The 17648-nt window shown below is 42.2% G+C and overlaps 1 protein-coding gene across 1 annotated transcript in view; it reads left to right on the forward strand.

Moving 5' to 3' along the window:
- LOC135228106 (leucine-rich repeat-containing protein 37A3-like) overlaps nucleotides 1–13054 on the forward strand; it is a 56615-nt gene extending 43561 nt beyond the window's left edge. Inside the window, exons 7-10 of the mRNA XM_064271456.1 lie at nucleotides 2871–3148; nucleotides 3413–4636; nucleotides 4992–5096; nucleotides 12880–13054. Coding sequence (XP_064127526.1) covers nucleotides 2871–3148; nucleotides 3413–4636; nucleotides 4992–5096; nucleotides 12880–12933 — 1661 coding nt within the window. The 3' untranslated portion in view covers nucleotides 12934–13054. The remainder of the gene's footprint in view (nucleotides 1–2870; nucleotides 3149–3412; nucleotides 4637–4991; nucleotides 5097–12879) is intronic.
- Nucleotides 13055–17648: the final 4594 nt, after the last annotated feature.

A 17648-nucleotide genomic window follows, 5' to 3' on the forward strand; every position in this document is an offset into this window, starting at 1 on the left:
CCCTATACTTTCTTCTTTTTCTGCAGCTTTCTTTATCTTTTATTGATTATAAGAAAAGAATTGTCAGTGTTTGAGAATGCACCCTAGGGGAGAATCTCCTGGTTTGTTCTCTTGGTCTTTCATTCTGTCCAATTAAGTGTTCCCAAGAACCTAGCTTTTTATTTTTATGGATAGTTGATACCACTAGCTTTTTCTTTCAGTCCATAGGAATTTATTTGTCTCTCATGCTGCAGCCAAGAGCATTCTCAGCTCTGGGAGAGAATCTTGTTTTTTTTAATCTTAACACTCTGCCTGGAGTGTTCTCTGTATTGTGATTCAAATCCCAGTCTAGACTGAAAATCTCTTCTCCCCGTGCATCTCTTTTTTTAGCCTAAACAATATGTTTTCAGGAATCTCCATAAGTATTTTTTAATTTAACCCAAATTTCCTTTCACCAATTAATTTCTATGCATCACACATAAATGGCACATAAGACACAGAGACGACGCAGATGATCTTGCAATCTCAACCTCAGACAGCCCTGGTCACACAGAAAATTCACACATAAGATGAACAGACAAACAGAGCGCTTGGACCAGACAAGCCAGAAAGGGAGAGGGGAAACAAGGATGATTTTAGTGAGGTCTAACACATTATCTAAATCTCCACTTCAATCTTCCATACACCTCTTATCCCCAATACCAGATGGGGGTGTTACATCCACTCCCCAGAACCAGGGTACACGAACCAGAGACAGACAACATCCAGACACACAAAAATAATGGCCATCACATACTCATAAAAATGTCTGTCCCAAATCTAGAGTCACCAAGAGTCCCTCTTTGTGATCACAAATGTAATAATGGGACTGAACTGGTAGAAATACACTAACTGGGCAAAATGCCAGGGATATCACCCACCAGCTGGCACTTAATCAAAGGAAAATAAAGTGGAGAGGAAAGTAAGCTAGAGAGAAGACAGAAAAAGCCAATTACCAGGTCTGCAGACTACACCGGTTTTCATGGATCTTGGAGTCAAGCCCCTCACATTAAACAATCAGTATCAGGTCTGAATTACCAGGTCTCAGGCTTGATTAGCAGGTCTTGGATTTTGGGGCTGGCCTTCCTCACCACTGATGCCAAGTCTCAATCGAGGGGGAATACCAGGTCTAACAGGTGTTGGGGGTGACCCCCCCCTCACTGCAGATGCCAAGTAATCAATCACTCCACTCATGAGACTCCCCAGATTGCACAGGTCCTGGCAGGCAGCTTTTCAACTCAACCTGGAAAGAATATCTATTAAGTATGCCTGACCTATCAGGTTTACCAGATCTTTGGGCCAAGCCCATCACCATAAACATCAGGTCAGGACTCTCAGGCTCAGGAAAAACAAGTCAGGTCAAGACAGACAACAATATCCTTTGTTCTTCTGGAAACCCAGATGAGAGGAGCAGGCACAGAAATCTACTCACCAGAGGGAGGGACACAGGACAGATGGTGTCCTGGGAGGTGCTTATCTGTCCATCAGGGTTTAGTGGGTCTCCTTATCTGCCCCCAGACCCAGGTCTGAGGAAAACAATCATTCCTGCCACAGTCACCGAATTCTGTTACAGGGCAAGGCTTCCCAGCTTCGGACTAAGCCCTGCCTAGGTTCTTCCTTCTTCTGACCAAGAATGACCAGGAGCGGCTCAGAGGTTCCACTCAAACAAAGATTTATCAGGGACAGAGAGAAAGTAAAAGGCTCACGAGGAAGACAGGGAGAGGGGTTTCCACCTACGGTAGCCTCCAGTCTCTCACTGAACAAAAGATTTTTTAGGTCGTATAAAAGTTTTTAGGTGGGAAAAACGCATTGTCTTTATTCATTAGATGGGAGGAGATTTCTAGGAGAAGGGGAGGGATTATGAAAATCAAATGCACGCACAGTGAGAATTCAATCAAGATGGACTTCCTCGCAGAGGTTGCTGGAACCAAGATGGAGTGTGTCACAAAGCCTGCCGGATGTCGAACAGGACTTATTCTGGGATGTTGTGCATGCATGGCGCCTCTGTATCACGGTTTCAGACCTGACAAGTGGCCCCTGTTCATGTTTGTCTCCTGTGGAAGGTTATTCATAGGCCACGTCGATCTTTACAGCACATGCCCTGCACCTGGTGAGGCCTTGAAAAACAACTCAAAAGGATTATCCCTAATTTATAACTGGTCAAGCACACAGGGCCTTGAAATGTAGCCCCTTATCTAGTCTAAGCACCTAGTTTGTTAATCACATGTAGTTTGCGGGTGCCAGCAGCAAAAGCTATATGGTGGTCTGCACTTAGGTTTAGATTCAGAGATTATTTAATCGTAGCTGGCCAAGGGCACAGGACCTTGAATGTAGCCCTCATTTAATTCAGCCAGCCCAGTCTCTTCCCTGTCTCATAACCCATTGCTGTCGAGTCGATTCCAACTCATAATGACTCTATAGGACAGAGTAGAACTGCCGCACAGGGTTTCCAAGGCTGTAAATCTTTACAGAAGCAGACTGCCACATCTTTCTATCGTGGAGAGGCTGGGAGGTTTGAACTGCCAACCTTTTGGACAGCAGCTAACTGCTTAACCAATGTGTTACCAGAGCACCATAATCTAAATATAGTTACTATGTTTCACACTATGGAATGCTCTCAGTAGGTAGCCAATTTTTGAAGAGAACCAGGGTGGACAGAGTGGACATATTCATAGTAGAACATTGTTGTCACTAGTCATAAACTTCAGTTTGGGTTTATTTTTCTCCTCTCTAAACGGCGCTCTAATCTTTGTTGACTTCTCATTTCTTTGACTGGGGTGTATGGCTATGAATTGACAAAAAGCTGTCCCATCCGTCTTTCATTATCAATCACAGTCTTTCTGTTTTGGCAGGTGAAGAACCATCTCTGGGGGCCGCAGAAGGAACATTTATGAAGGCATTACAAGCCCGGAAAAAGAACACCAGCACTGAGCTCACTATTGAGCCAGAAGCTGCATCCTCAGACAGAAGTAGTGTCAACTTGTCAACTGTCCTGAATGAGCCTCTAGGCTTTAATGATGAAAGTGATGTTATTAGTGCACTAAATTACGTATTGCCTTATTTCTCGGAGGGAAATCTAGGACACATAGAGATGACGTTATTACCATTCATTAAACTGCTTTTTTCCAAGGTACAAGATAGAGAAAAGGCCCTGAGTGATTTGCAGAACAACACAGGGAATCCCCCTCTTAAGCCTGAAAACAACAATGCAACTTACAGAAGTAAATTGAGGAAGCTCTATTTTCTGGAGAATTTGTTAGATGCAGAAATTCAAGAAAAAATTAATGAGGTTAAACAGAAAGAAAAAACTGCCATGCTTATGTATCCCAACTTTTTACATGCCAAATTTAAACGCCAAATCCTTCAAAAGAAGTTAGAAACTGTTCAACCCCAGGAAAACCACCTGGCAAAGATCCGGAGAACAGGTGTCAGGAAAAGGCTGCGAAGGGTAAACAGAGTCCTCAAGTGGCCAAGGGGCATAAAGAAAAGGCACTTCAAAGAAATGGAAGATCTGAGCATTAAGAGGAAACAAGGGGCCAAGTCATTTATGGACAACACTCCCAAAGCAAGAAGGCTTCTAAGGCCACTCTCAAAGAAGGTGGAAGGACTTCTCAAGGTGCGGAGGCAAAGGAAGTTAGGGGGAGTCTCCTTCAACACAGAGCCTTCATCCAGCAAGGAACATAAGGCAGCAGTCTCTTCTTCCCTGAAACAATACTCCATGGGCAGGCCTTCTGCCTCTCCTCCTTCAAAAGGCCCACCTGAAGTTAGAATCCTTTCAAAAGACTTGTCCTACACCATTTTTGTTTTAGAAGATGCAAATGCTAGAGTTAAAAATATGGAGGTTCCTATATCAGTATCGCATTCCAGAAAAAATTACATCTACCATAAATCTCGCTCTCGTGTGGTTCACAGAAGACCAAAGGCCAAAACAAGTCGAAGGTTCAGAAAGGTCCGTAGACTGATGCTTAGAAATAGACCTCCTTCCTCTGCAGTGAGGAGCCTCATAAATTCCCCTCCTCGAGAGGCTTTTTCATCTTCAGAAGAACTGAGTTCTCCAGAAAATCCTTTTCAAGAATTGTTTCTTTTTCCAGAGCCGTCTGCAAAAACTACTACTGTACACAATGCTACTATGCTAGGTGAGGCTACCCCTGAAATCACTGCCCATAAGGATCCTTCCACTGCAGATTCTGCTGTGACTGCAGACAACTTCATGGCACCTGTTAAACAAACAAATGAAACACAATGGGAATACCAGAACATGGGCCCTGACTTACCCTCCAAGCCCCATGGCTCCTCTCTCCCATTGCTCTCATCCCCAGGGGATCAATTTGAAACTCAGCTAAACCAGCAGCTACGGTCCCTCATCCCCAACAACGATGTGAGAAGGCTCATTGCTCATGTTATGCGGACACTGAAACTGGACTGCTCAGAGCCCCAGGTACAACTGGCCTGTGCCAAGCTCCTCTCCAGAACAGGCCTCCTAATGAAGCTTCTCAGTGAGCACCAAGAAGTTAAGGTGTCCAAGGCAGACTGGGATACAGACCAATGGAAAACCGAGAACTACATCAACGAGAGCACCGAAGTCCACAGTGAGCAAAAAGAGCAAGAGTCAAGTGAGGTGAGGACAACTCCAGAAACATGAGGCTCAGACTTTTCCATCAGAGTTCAGGACATGCCTTTAGAGTGCCAAAGCTCCTACTCTGTATCTCATCTTGGCCAAGGAACTTGGGCCAAGAAAATCATCTCCGACTTTTTTTTTACCACTATTCCTAGTGTAGAGGAGAAGACTTAACACACGAATTGTACAAGAAGAATGCCTAATAGTAAGATTATTCGATTTGTGATGTTCTTTATGAACCTATAAGCTAGATTCACCTGGAAGAATTGGGTTTTGAAACTGAATGGTTAGCTTTTATCCTTTTCATGTCTTTGTTCTACAAAAAAAAAAAAAATTGTTTCTTCCTATTTTTTAGCTCACAAAAGAAGTTCCAGGATATGGATATAACCACAAACTCATCTTGGCGATATCTGTGACTGTGGTAGTGATGATTTTGATTATAATTTTCTGCCTCATTGAGGTAAGGACAACAATTAATTCAAGTTTCCAGAATATATTTTGTCTTTATAATAGATTCGAAAGCCACAAACTGAAAATTAAAGCCACTTTACCACCTGCTACTACTTGATATTCCTCTTCAGTCACTAGGACTGGGGTGTGCTTGGTGTGCTTGGGTTGTGTTCCAGGGATTTTGAAAGGAACCCTACTCTCAGGAGATCTTGGTGCAGTTGAAGCCAAGATAGCAAACCATTAGACTATTTTGAGAAACTAAATTTAAGAAGGCCAGTGTTGACATGACTGGAAAATTCCTTCAACGCAAAACTTTGGCAGTGATTTGATGTAGACACCAGTCACTTTCATTCTATCCCCGATTTCTTTCCCTGTTGGATGAAATGATAAGAGAGAGAAAATGTCCACTCTTAGGGAGTGATCAATCAACCTGGGGAGAAAGGACCAACAAAAGGATAAAACTGTGACCTTGTAGAGTCCTTAGATTTACTCAGCATCTTTTTTCTCCAGTGAGTAAACTAAAAAAAAAAAAAAAACAAAAACAAAAAACCCTTCCCATTGAGTAGATTCTAAATCATAGAGACCATATAGGCATTGTCTAAATAGGCTCAGTTAAAATATTGCAGTAAGCAGTTTGGTTCTGCTTGCTTTTTGTTCAATTATATAATGGTTTATTGATTTCCTGACAGACAGCTGCTAGCATATTTAACAAGCTGACAACTTAACCATACCCTGCCAATTCACCCTAATTTCCCTATCCACCTTTTCTACTGTTGGAGCAGCCTTACGTTCCAGCCCCTCACCCTACCCCAGCCACACCGTGCTCATTCCTACCTTTGTCTGTGCCTTTACCCCTCGAAAATTCCCTTAATACACTCTGCCTGTTGAAGTCCTATGAATCTGTCGAAAGCCAACACAAGTCCATCTTTGTTCAAAAAGCCTTCCCTGAACCCTTCAGTCCTCCAGGCCCTGGTTCATTCGTGAGATGTGTTGCCATTCCTTGGGGGCCAAAGAGAGACATTGCCCTCTCCAGAGAAGTTAAAACTATGGTAAACAACTTTTAAAAAGATGGCCCCTCAGGAGGGAAAGTTTAAGATCAACACATAATGGAGCAGAACAGAGATATGTAAAGACCAGATGGCCTCCTGATCTATCTGAAGAAAAACAGGTCTATCAGCAGGAGGGTTGGTCAGTTCCTTGTAGAAAAGGCAAGGAACAGGTCTACGTGGGCAGTGCCCGTCCTAACATTGCACAAAAGTAGGGATGGAGCCCAGGGCAGCAGATGTGAAGTGTCAGAGCCACCAGCAGGGCTGTGCCTGAGGGGGAGATGGATGGATGAGGCTCTCTAAATCTTTCCATGAAACCCTGGATTCAGCTGGTTCCTTACGTTCTATTCTGTTCTCACCAAGTAGCCTTCTGATTGTGCTTTACTGCGCACACAGGCCTGTCTCCTCAGAGACACAAATCCCTAATCCTGTAGGCACAGAAGTCCTGTCTGTGGAACAGAAGTCTTTCTCACTGCCAAGTCATAATTTGGCATTCTGATTTTTGGTCAGTCCTGAAATATTGATAAGGTGAGACTGCCCCCAAAAGGAAGATGCTGGTTCTCTTTTGGTGGTGACAGAGTCTGATTTCTAAGCCTGGGAGGCTGGGGACCAGCATGGGGTCAGTTTGCCAAGACATCTGGGAAGACAGTCATTGGCCATTGCCCAGACAGTTCCCTCTGCTTCTATAAGCAGCCTATGGCTGTTTCCTTTTTTGACATTTCTATAAATCCTGTGCTGCTTTTGATTCCTACGTGCAGTTTAGCCTTATATTTGTATTCATTTATATGTTCTCCTTATATCCTCTCCCCCACTTAGATCATAAGATTTATGAGCACTGAAACCATGCAGTGTTTTAGGTGGACAATAATGGTGTTCCATATATAGGGCCATATTTTGGCTCTTGTGGACTTGCTGTGATTTTCTTCAGTTTCAGCTTGAACTTGCATATGAGCAATTCATGGTCTGTTCCACAGTCGGTCCCTGGCCTTGTTCTGACTGATGATATCGAGCCTGTCCATCGTCTCTTTCCACAGATGTAGTCAATTTGATTTTTGTGTGTTCCAGATGGTGAGGTCCATTTGTATAGTCGCCGTTTATGTTGGTGAAAGGAGGTATTTGCAATGAAGAAGTCATTGGTCTTGCAAAATTCTATCATTCGATCTCCGACATTGTTTCTATCACTAAGGCCATATTTTCCAACTACTGATCCTTCTTCTTTGTTTCCAACTTTCACATTCCAATCGCCAGTAATTATCAATGCATCTTGATTGCATGTTTGATCAATTTCAGACTGTAGCAGCTGATAAAAGTCTTCTATTTCTTCATCTTTGGCACTAGTAGTTGGTGTGTAAATTTGAATAATAGTCATATTACTGGTCTTCCTTGTAGGCATATGGATATTATCCTATCACTGACAGCATTGTACTTCAGGATAGATCTTGAAACGTTCTTTTTGACGATGACTACAACACCATTCCTCTTCAAGTTGTCATTCCCAGCATAGTAGACTATATGATTGTCCAATTCAAAATGGCCAATACCAGTGCACCTCAGCTCACTAATGCCTAGGATATCAATGTTTATGCATTCTACTTCATTTTTGATGATTTCCAATTTTCCTAGATTCATACTTTGTACATTCCAGGTTCCGATTATTAATGGATGTTTGCAGAGACCATCTGAAGAATAGATATGACACATTGAGCACTAGTGACCGAAGACCTGAGGAGTTGTGGAATGATATGAAGGACATCATACATGAAGAAAGCAAGAGGTCATTGAAATACAGGAAACAAACAAAACACCAAGATGGATGACAGAGGAGACTCTGAAACTTGCTGTCAAATGAAGCGAAAGGAAGAATAGATGAAGTAAAAGAACTGAACGGAAGATCTCAAAGGGCATCTCGAGAAGGCAAGGTAAAGTATTATAATGACATGTGCAAAGAGCTGGAGATGGAAAACCATAAGGGAAGAACGCACTCAGTGTTTCTCAAGCTCAAAGAACTGAAGAAAAATTCAAGCCTTGAGTTGCAATAGTAAAGGATTCTTTGGGGAAAATATTAAAAGAATATAAAAAATATCAAAAGAAGATGGAAGGAATACACAGAGTCATTATACCAAAAAGAATTTTAAGAGGTGGCATATGATCAGGAAACAATGATACTGAAGGAAGAAGTTCAAGCTGCTCTGAAGGCATTGGTGAAAAACAAGGCTCCAGGAATTGATGGAGTATCAATTGAGATGTTTCAACAAACAGATGCAGCGCCGGAGGTGCTCACTCGTCTATGCCAAGAAATATGGAATACGGCTTCCTGGCCACCTGCCTGGAAGAGATCCATATTTATGCCTGACCCAAGAAAGGTGATCCAACTAAATGTGGAAATTATATAACAATATCATCAAGATCACACGCAAGCAAAATTTTGCTGAAGATCATTCAAAAATGGCTGCAGCAGTATATAGACAGGAAACTGTCAGAAATTCAGGCTGGTTTCAGAAGAGGACTTGGAACCAGGGATATCATTGCTTATGTCAGATGGATCCTGGGTGAAAGCAGATAATGCCACAAGGATGTTTACCTGTGTTTTATTGACTATGTAAAGCCATTAGACTGTGTGTATCATAACAAATTATGGATAACATCGCAAATAATGGGAATTCCAGAACACTTAATTGTGCTCATGAGGAACCTGTACATAGATCAAGAGGCAGTTGTTCGGAAAGAACAAGGGGATACTGATTGGTTTAAAGTCAGGAAAAGTGTGTGTCAGGGTTGTGTTCTTTCACCATACCTATTCAATCTGTATGCTGAGCAAATAATCCGAGAAGCTGGACTATATGAAGAAGAACAGGGCATCAGGATTGGAGGAAGACTCGTTAACAACATGCATTATGCAGATGACACAACCTTGCTTGCTGAAAGTGAAGAGGACTTGAAGCACTAACTAATGAAGATCAAAGACCACAGCCTTCAGCATGGATTGCACCTCAACATAAAGAAAACGAAAATCCTCACAACTGGACCAATGAGCAGCATCATGATAAATGGAGAAAAGATCGAAGTTGTCAAGGATTTCATTTTACTTGGATCCACAATCAACAGCCATGGAAGCAGCAGTCAAGAAATCAAAAGACGCATTGCATTGGGTAAATCTGCTGCAAAAAAAGGACCTCTTTAAAGTGTTGAAGAGCAAAGATGTCACCTTGAAGATTAAGGTGTGCCTGACCCAAGCCATAGTATTTTCAATCGCATTATATGCATATGAAAGGTGGACAATGAATAAGGAAAACTGAAGAAGAATTGACGCCTTCAAACTGTGGTATTGGTGAAGAATATTGAATATACCATGGACTGCGAAAAGAAGGAAGAAATCTGTCTTAGAAGAAGTACAACCAGAATGCTCCTTAGAAGCAAGAATGGCAAGACTGCTTCTTACATACTTTGGACATGTTGTCAGGAAGGATCAGTCCCTGGAGAAGGACATCATGCTTGGCAGAGTACAGGGTCAGCGGAAAAGAGGAAGACCCTCAACAAGGTGGATTGACACAGTGGCTGCAACAATGAGCTCAAGCATTACAAGGATTGTAAGGATGGCTCAGGACCAGGCAGTGATTTGTTCTGTTGTGCTTAGGGTCGCTATGAGTTGGAACTGACTCGACGGCACCTAACAACAACAACAACAGTGGTACTCTAGGGAAGAAAGATAAGGTGTTACAGCAATTCCACAATGAGAAATAATACAACATAATATTTATTTTGAAATAGCAGACAGAGCCCAGTAATAGACAGACCCATGTATGATTAACACTTTTGAAATGTCATCTTTTAAAGTTCTAGTCAGTGGGGGGAAGTGGATACATGGTAGTAGAACAGTGGCCTAACTATCGGGGGAAGGGGGGATAACGGCAGATCCATATTTCTCACCTTAAACAAACATGTTTCAGTAAATAACAAAAAGAAACCATAAAAGTATTAGAAGGAAATAGAAGCCATATTTTTATTATCTTGTGGTGGGAAAGAGCATTCTAAGCCTGATACCACAGGCAAAAAACTTTGATAGATTTGACTACCGTTAGCAAATTTAGGGAGTCCCTGTGTGGCGCTGGACTATTAACCGAAAGGTTGGCAGGTCACGCCCACCCAGGGGTGCCTTGGTAGTAAGGCCTGGTGATCTGCTTCTGAAAGATCACAGCCTTGAAAACCTTATGGAGCAGTTCTGTTCTGCACACATGGAGTCGTCATGAGTGGGAATCAACTTGAAGGCATCTAACAACAACAAAACAGCAAATTCAGCATTGATTTAAATGCCGAGCATCGGACAGCATATATTGTCTGACACAAGGACCCTTGGAGGAAGGTAGTATCATCCTTCTTTTACAGATGAAGGAGATCAAATGAAGCCCCCGGGGCAAAACCAAAAGCAGAACTGATAGTCACCTGACTACGAAGCCTGTTCCGTTTTGCCTCCTTAAAGAGAAAAACAAGTGCCAAGTATCTGAAGCATCGCAACAGAATGGAAAAAGTTGAAAGGATTGGTATGTTGGATATAAGAGGAGCTTTTATAAATAAACAAGACGAAGACAAAGAATCCAGGGGAAAAGGGGGCAAGGGCTGGGAAGAGCAGGAGGTGTTTGCACTCTTGGAATCACGTCCGTCACCCTGTCCTCATGGCGTATGGGGTGCGGGTCTTGTTAGGGAGGCCTTTGCCACCTCACGGCATAAAGACAGTCTCCTACATTTTCTTCTATTACTTTTATAAGATTGTGATATGTGTTATATGTTTTAGTCCATGTGGAATTTATTTTCTTTGCTTGGTTTTGCTATGGTTGAGGTAGAGAATCTTTTTTCTCCCCATGTGAATATCCAGTTGTTTACAATCTCCTATTGAATGGTTGGTTCCTTCTTTCCACGCTGATCGAAAATACTGCCTTTGTCTGGACTCTGTGCTGTCCCACTGATTGACTTCTATTTTCCTCTACCGGTATCGCCTACTTATTCCAGTTGCTGTACAACATAATTTGATATTCGGTAGGGCAAGCTCCTGCTCTTTCATCCTTCTCAAGCTATTGTTGAATATTTTCTCTACTAAATGTCAACTGGTCAATTTGTAAAAAAAAAAAAAAGCTATGTTGGCATTAGAATGGAATTGCATTGAATCTGTAGATTAATTTGAGGAGAATTGGCATCTTTACAACGTTGAGACTTCCTTTCTAAGAACGTGGTGTCTCATTCCACATAATCAGTTCTCCTCAATGTCCTTCAGAAGAATTTTAGTGTTTTCTTCACAGAGGTCTTCCACAACGTTCGTTTATTCCTAGGTGCTTTATACATTTTTATTCCTATTGTGAATGAAACTCTTCTTCCATTATATTTTCTAGTTGGTTATTGGTGGTACATAGGAAAACTGTTGAGGTTTGTGTGATTTTGTATCTAGCTACCTCACTAAATTCTAATATTACCTGTACGCATTGCTATCGAGTCGATTCCAACTCATGGTGACCCTATAGTACAGAGTAGAACTGCTCCATAGGGTTTCCAAGGCTGTAAATCTTTGCAGAAGTTTACTGTCACCTCTTTCTCCCACGGAGTGGCTGGTGGGTTTGAACCACTGACCTTTCAGTTAGCAGCTGAGTGCTTAAGCACTGTACCATCAGGGCTCTTTCTGAATTCTCATATTACTTTCAAAAAATTTTAGGTGATCTCTTGAGCTTTTTAGGTTGCCCATCTGTTATGGATTGAATTGTGTCACCCCAAAATGTGTATGAATATGGCTAGGCCATGATTCCCAGTACTGTGTGATTGCCCACCATTTTGTCACCTGAAGTGATTTTCCTATGTGTTGTAAAACCTTCCTCCATGATGTTAATGAGGTGGAATTAGAGGCCGTTATGTTGTTAATGAAGGGGAACTCAAATCTACAAGATTAGATTGTATTTTAAGTCAATCTCTTTTGAGATATGAAAGAGAGAAGTGAGGAGGTAGACAGGGGAACCTCGTACCACCAAGAAACAAGAGCCAGGAGAATAACCCATCCTTTGGACCCAGGGTCTCTGCACTGAGAAGCTCCTAGACTGGGGAAGATTGAGGACAAGGACATTCCCTCAGAGCTGACAGAGAAAGAGAGCCTTACCCTGGAGGTGGCACCCTGAATTTGGACTTCTATCCTCCTAGACTGTGAGATAATAAAATTCTCTTCGTTAAAACCATCCATTTGTGGTATTTCTCTTACAGTGGCACTAGATAACTAAAAAAATAAAATAAAATAAAGACACCATTATTTCACATGCAAGTAATGATAGTTTTGTTTCTATCTTCCACTACTTACATCCCATTTATTTTTCTTATTGCCTTGATTAGTACCTTCAACAATGTTGAATAGCAGCAGTGGTAACAGGCATCCTTATTCCTAACTTTAAAGCAACGCTCTTGTCTAAGTTTATGGTACATACTTTTATTAAATTAAAGATATTTCCTTCTTTTCCTACTTTTACAAGTTTTTATTAGGAATTATTTGTTGAGTGTTACCCAAAACCATCGATAAAATTCATGAAAAATATATGCAAGATCCTAAACTAGGTACTGTGGAAGAGTAAAGGCGGTGAATGAGGATAGAATCCTTGTGCTCAAAAAGATCATCATCTAGCAGTGGAGATGAGGGTCAAAATAAATAAAAGGAAGGAATAAAGGTTTGAAGATACCGGTCATTGTGGTGGATAACCACGATCATGCTTTCTTCCAAAACAGATTTATGCTCATCGAGCAACATCAGAGGAAGACAAAGAAGGATCCTCACGGTAAATATTAGTCCAGCAATTTTGTTTCAGTGTTTATCGTGGTTCAAATAGCTATAACAAAACATTCATAGACTGACAATTTTTAAAAGAGAATTTTAGAACTAGGAAAGAACATAGAGGGCCTCTATTTCACTCCCCTCAGTGTTCAGTGAGGAAACTACCAAAGGCAGGAAGAACATACTCACCTTAATACTTTGGCTCCAGCAAAATTAACTCCCAGGCCAAGCTGAGCTTGATGGGACTAGCACAGAGGCACCTGCTGTTGCCAGTCCTTTCAGGGGAAGAGCTAGGCTATACCTGTTTCTTCCTGCTGTTGGTGGGCATAAAGCTGGGCCAGAGGCCTTCCCTGGAGGCTCTACGGAAAGGGTAGGGAAGGCCAAATGGTCTTGGGTAAGAGGGCTGGCCTCATTCAAGGCTGACGGAAGGTAGAATATATGTGTTTTTCCTCTAAAGTGTCAGGAAAACGTCACTTCTCATCCTGACAGTTGTTAAGCCCCCGCTCTGGATTCCCCTTATCCAAACTTTACAGAATTTTAACTCTGAAGAGTTTCAGACGGTAGCTTGTCTCAGGGAGGGAGAAAGGGAAAATATTTTCCTCCGTGGTCTCACTACCGGGCATGTCAGAAAGAGGATGACTCCTTCCAATGTGGGTACTTCTCCATTGATGACATTGTGCTTGGACTGTGAGCTACACTTTATGTCATGACTCAGTCCATGCAAACTTCATAGACGTGGCTGCTGATAGAGGCAGAAATAGTTTCTAAGCACACTTGGGGGCCCTGGGTGGTGCATAGGGTTAACGTGCTCAGTTCCTACCTGAAAGGTTGAAGGTTTGAGTCCACCTGGAGGCCTCAGAAAAAGGCCTGGCTATCTACTTCCAAAAAATCAGCCAGTGAAAACCCCGTGGAGCACAGTTTTACTCTGACACACATGGGGTCATCACGAGTCGGAGTCGACCTGATGGGAACTTTTTTTCATTAAACTTATTGCCCACTATGCACTCTGATATTTTCTGTTCTGTTCAGATTATTTTTAATGCTATTCATGACCTTTAACTTGACTTCATAATCAGTGACCACCTACAGTGACCTCTCACTAATCAGTGACCACCTACAGTATGAAAATCAGTGAGCTAATCTGGCTAGTTAGACTCAGGCACTTATTTGGTGTGATTTGACTTACAGAATAAAGCAGCTAGAAAAATAGAAGCACCTTCTCCTCCACTTACCCCCACTCCCCAGAGAATGAAGCACGAGTCCAAATCTGAAGGGGACTGATGTAAATGTTTCTGGACAGGGCTGCTCAGTATGGTTGTGCAGTTGGTTCACTGCACAAAGGTACTTGGCCAAGGAGGTAAGTGGGCCTGAAAATTCTGCCTAGCCTCCATACCAAGCCATGTACAGAGGTCTCCCCAGAGACATCGTGGGGCCCCGTGAACAGATACAGAGAGCCCTTCGAAGTCCAGCATGCATGGAGTTGTTCTCAAACCCCAAGTCTGTAGTGATTTTGCTAGTTGTGATTACGAGTAGAGGTAAACTTTGAGTCCTGCTGAAACAAGAGATATGCGTTATGAGGGACATGGAAAATGACATAGATCACTAATTGCCTTGCGTGTGTGTTTCCCCCAAGGGGCTTTTTCCGAAGTCTGCTGCAAAGGAGATGCACGTCAGAAAGTAAAAGTCAGGTACATTTGGGGAAGATCCAGTGCTGTGGTGGGAGAAAGCAGGAGAGATTCAGAGTTAATAGTTCCCTTTCTCTTTTCCAGGGGGGCTTTTTCTGGAGAAGGCAGCCACTTTGGCTCAGGGATATGTATAGGCCTCTCAATGCCACCCACAAGAGAAACATGGCACAGAAGCTACATGACAAGGATTCTTCTGATGAGGATGAGATTTTCAACAAAGATGCCAGGTAAATGATCGGGGAAAATTTAAACTTTTTATGTAAACTGAGGAGATATCAAAAGGGCAGAAGTGCAGAACAGAATTTCAAATTCTCATGGACTCCATACTTTCTGAAGTCATGGACCACAGATGAACTCCAAAATTATTACCCTGAGATAATCTTTAAACCTTCAACCAAATATATCACTTAAAGCCTTCTTAAAACCAAACAGTACTTTAGCTTAATGGGGGCAGTTCTACTCTGTCCTATAGGGTCGCTATGAGTCGGAATCGACTCGACGGCACTGGGTTCTCTGGTTAGTAAAGAATGTCTTCCTTGAGCGTTGTGGTCTTTTAATGTCTACCTGTATGGGATCAAACTGACAACAACAGCAACAGCCCCCTAAGGCTTGGTGGGCAATGAGTTTATGTTAAACGCAGATGAACAGCTCAGGAAAGGAGGGTAAGAATGGTTGCACAGCTCGAAGAAGGAAATCAATGTCACTGACTTGTACGTGTAGAAAATGTTGATTTGGTATATGTTTTGCTGTGTATATTCTCAACAACAAAATCAATAAAAAAAATTTTTAAAAGAAAAATAATAAAATGAGGAGGTAATGAAAAGTTTAATTGCTCCTTTCAAGAATAAGAGCCATTGGCATTATTCTTCTTATCCCAGGGAGGCCAGAGAAGTCACAACAGAGAAGGCTGAGCCTACAGAGACTACTACAGAGGCCGGTGAGGAAAGCGAACTACTTGAAGTCAAGACCACAGTGTGAACCCCATCCTGCCTCAGGCTACCGCAAATTTTGTTTTCTGATCTTGGCTTCTTGGCATTGCTTGTATTAAAATATATAAATTCTATAACCAATTCTAGCCATGTGGTAAGGAATTGAAATATAAATATTAAATATTGACATAAAAGCAACAGGGTGTTGATCAAGGGCCATAGGCAAGAAAAGCAGGGCTGAAACTAGAATCCCTCGTGGTGGCCATTCCATGAGGCCATGTGGGCACAGAAGCACAAATAGGGGCTTCACTCTCCTGTTTCCCCAATATACTCCGTCCCAGGGAAACGGAGAACATATCAGCCACAAGGAGCATAGATTATTAAATCAAGTACCCATTTATTCTGGCTCTCTCTCCTCTGTGCTTCATTCAAGCCTGAGTTCACCAACACACTTGAGCTCCTATCCATAGGAGATCATCCACCTTCTGGACCCTCTCATAGGTTCTTTGAAGTTGCTAGAATATTTGGATTTCCACTGTGCGGCCAAGTCCTTCTTTTATCCAAAGACCTCAAACTCATGCAAAAAATGTGTGTCGTATTTTGGTAGGGGATTATCTGCCCTTACAAGCTGGTGGAAAATTCATATATATCTTTTTAAACCATCCCAACCCTTGTTGTTTGGATTGAATTGTGTCCCCCAAAAAATGTATGTCAACTTGGCTAGGCTATGATTCCCAGTTTTATGTGATTTTTCACCATTTTGTCATCTGATGTGATTTTCCTATATGTTGTAAATCCTATCTCTATGATGTTCATGAGGCAGGATTAGAGGGAACGGAACATAATGACAGGTAATGCCTATCAATGTAAAGACTTAACCACTGTTAATGAGGCAAGACTCAATGTACAAGATTAGGTTGTTTCTTAAGTCAATCTCGTTTGAGGCATAAAAGAGAAGCAAGAAGAGAGATGGGGAAACCTCATACTACCAAGAAAGAAGCACCAGGAGCATAGTGCGTCCTTTGGAGCTGGAGCCCCTGCACTGAGAACCTCCTCAATCAGGATGGTTGATGACAAGGACCTTCCCCCAGAGCCAAAACAGAAAGAAAGGATTCCCCTAGAGCTGACACCCTGAATTCGGACTTTTAGCTTCCTAGAGTATGACAGAATATTTTTCTCTTTGTTAAAGCCATCCATTTCTGTTATAGCACCACTAGATAAATAAGACACTTGGGTAGCTCTCAGAAAGGTACAGGAGAATCGGGGTAAAGGAAGAATATGTGAGAACAGTAATTGCCCAACATTGCCCTCTTCAGGCCTGGGTTGGTGCTGATTCAGAAAATCTATTGGTGGGGTCACTTCTCTGCTCATGTGTACTGCCCTACCCTCTGGAGAACCCCACCAGGGATCAAATATATGCTGCTCAGCCCCCTCCAGCTCGGCCCAGCACCAGACCCACCTGCTTCCTTCCTCATCCACCAGTCTGCGTGATTCAAAGTGACAGCACAAGTAAAAATTGCAGAAGATGCAAGGGTTCCTGCACACCTTCTGCTCATCCATGTGGGAATCAGACATGTTAAGAGCAAAAAGAAGGATAAAAAAATTTTAAAAATATACCTACCCCTATTTAAGTATTTTACTAAAAGCAAAGAAAAAGTCATTAATTCACATTTATAAGTCAAGGAGAGCTAAACACATTAGTGAGTAAAAGAAATCCTGAATGAGCAAGACTTGCTAATCGACCTCTAGGACCACAAATAAATGCTGGCAGCTCAGTAATCTGAGATGAAGAATGAAGGATGCCAACCAACCAAGGAACCACGGCACAGAGTCCCCCAGAAGAACAATGTAATCGGGCAGTGGCCTCCTGGCATATTCTGCTGGTTAGGGTTCCAGGCAAAATGAACAGCCCATCTGTACTTCATTGGGTCCATCAGTTTGCCAATGCTGGGCAAGAGACACCTGTTCTCTTGATACTGACCTGACTCAGCTACCTCTCAGTGTTCTTTACTGAGGATGAAAAACAAATGTTTGTCCCTATGTGGTGACCTCTGTGAGCCGGCAAATATTTACTATGTTTAAAGCACAAGAATAAATAACAATAATAGG

The sequence above is a fragment of the Loxodonta africana genome, chromosome 18, assembly GCF_030014295.1.
Source record: "Loxodonta africana isolate mLoxAfr1 chromosome 18, mLoxAfr1.hap2, whole genome shotgun sequence".
In the NCBI taxonomy this organism is placed as follows: domain Eukaryota; kingdom Metazoa; phylum Chordata; class Mammalia; order Proboscidea; family Elephantidae; genus Loxodonta; species Loxodonta africana.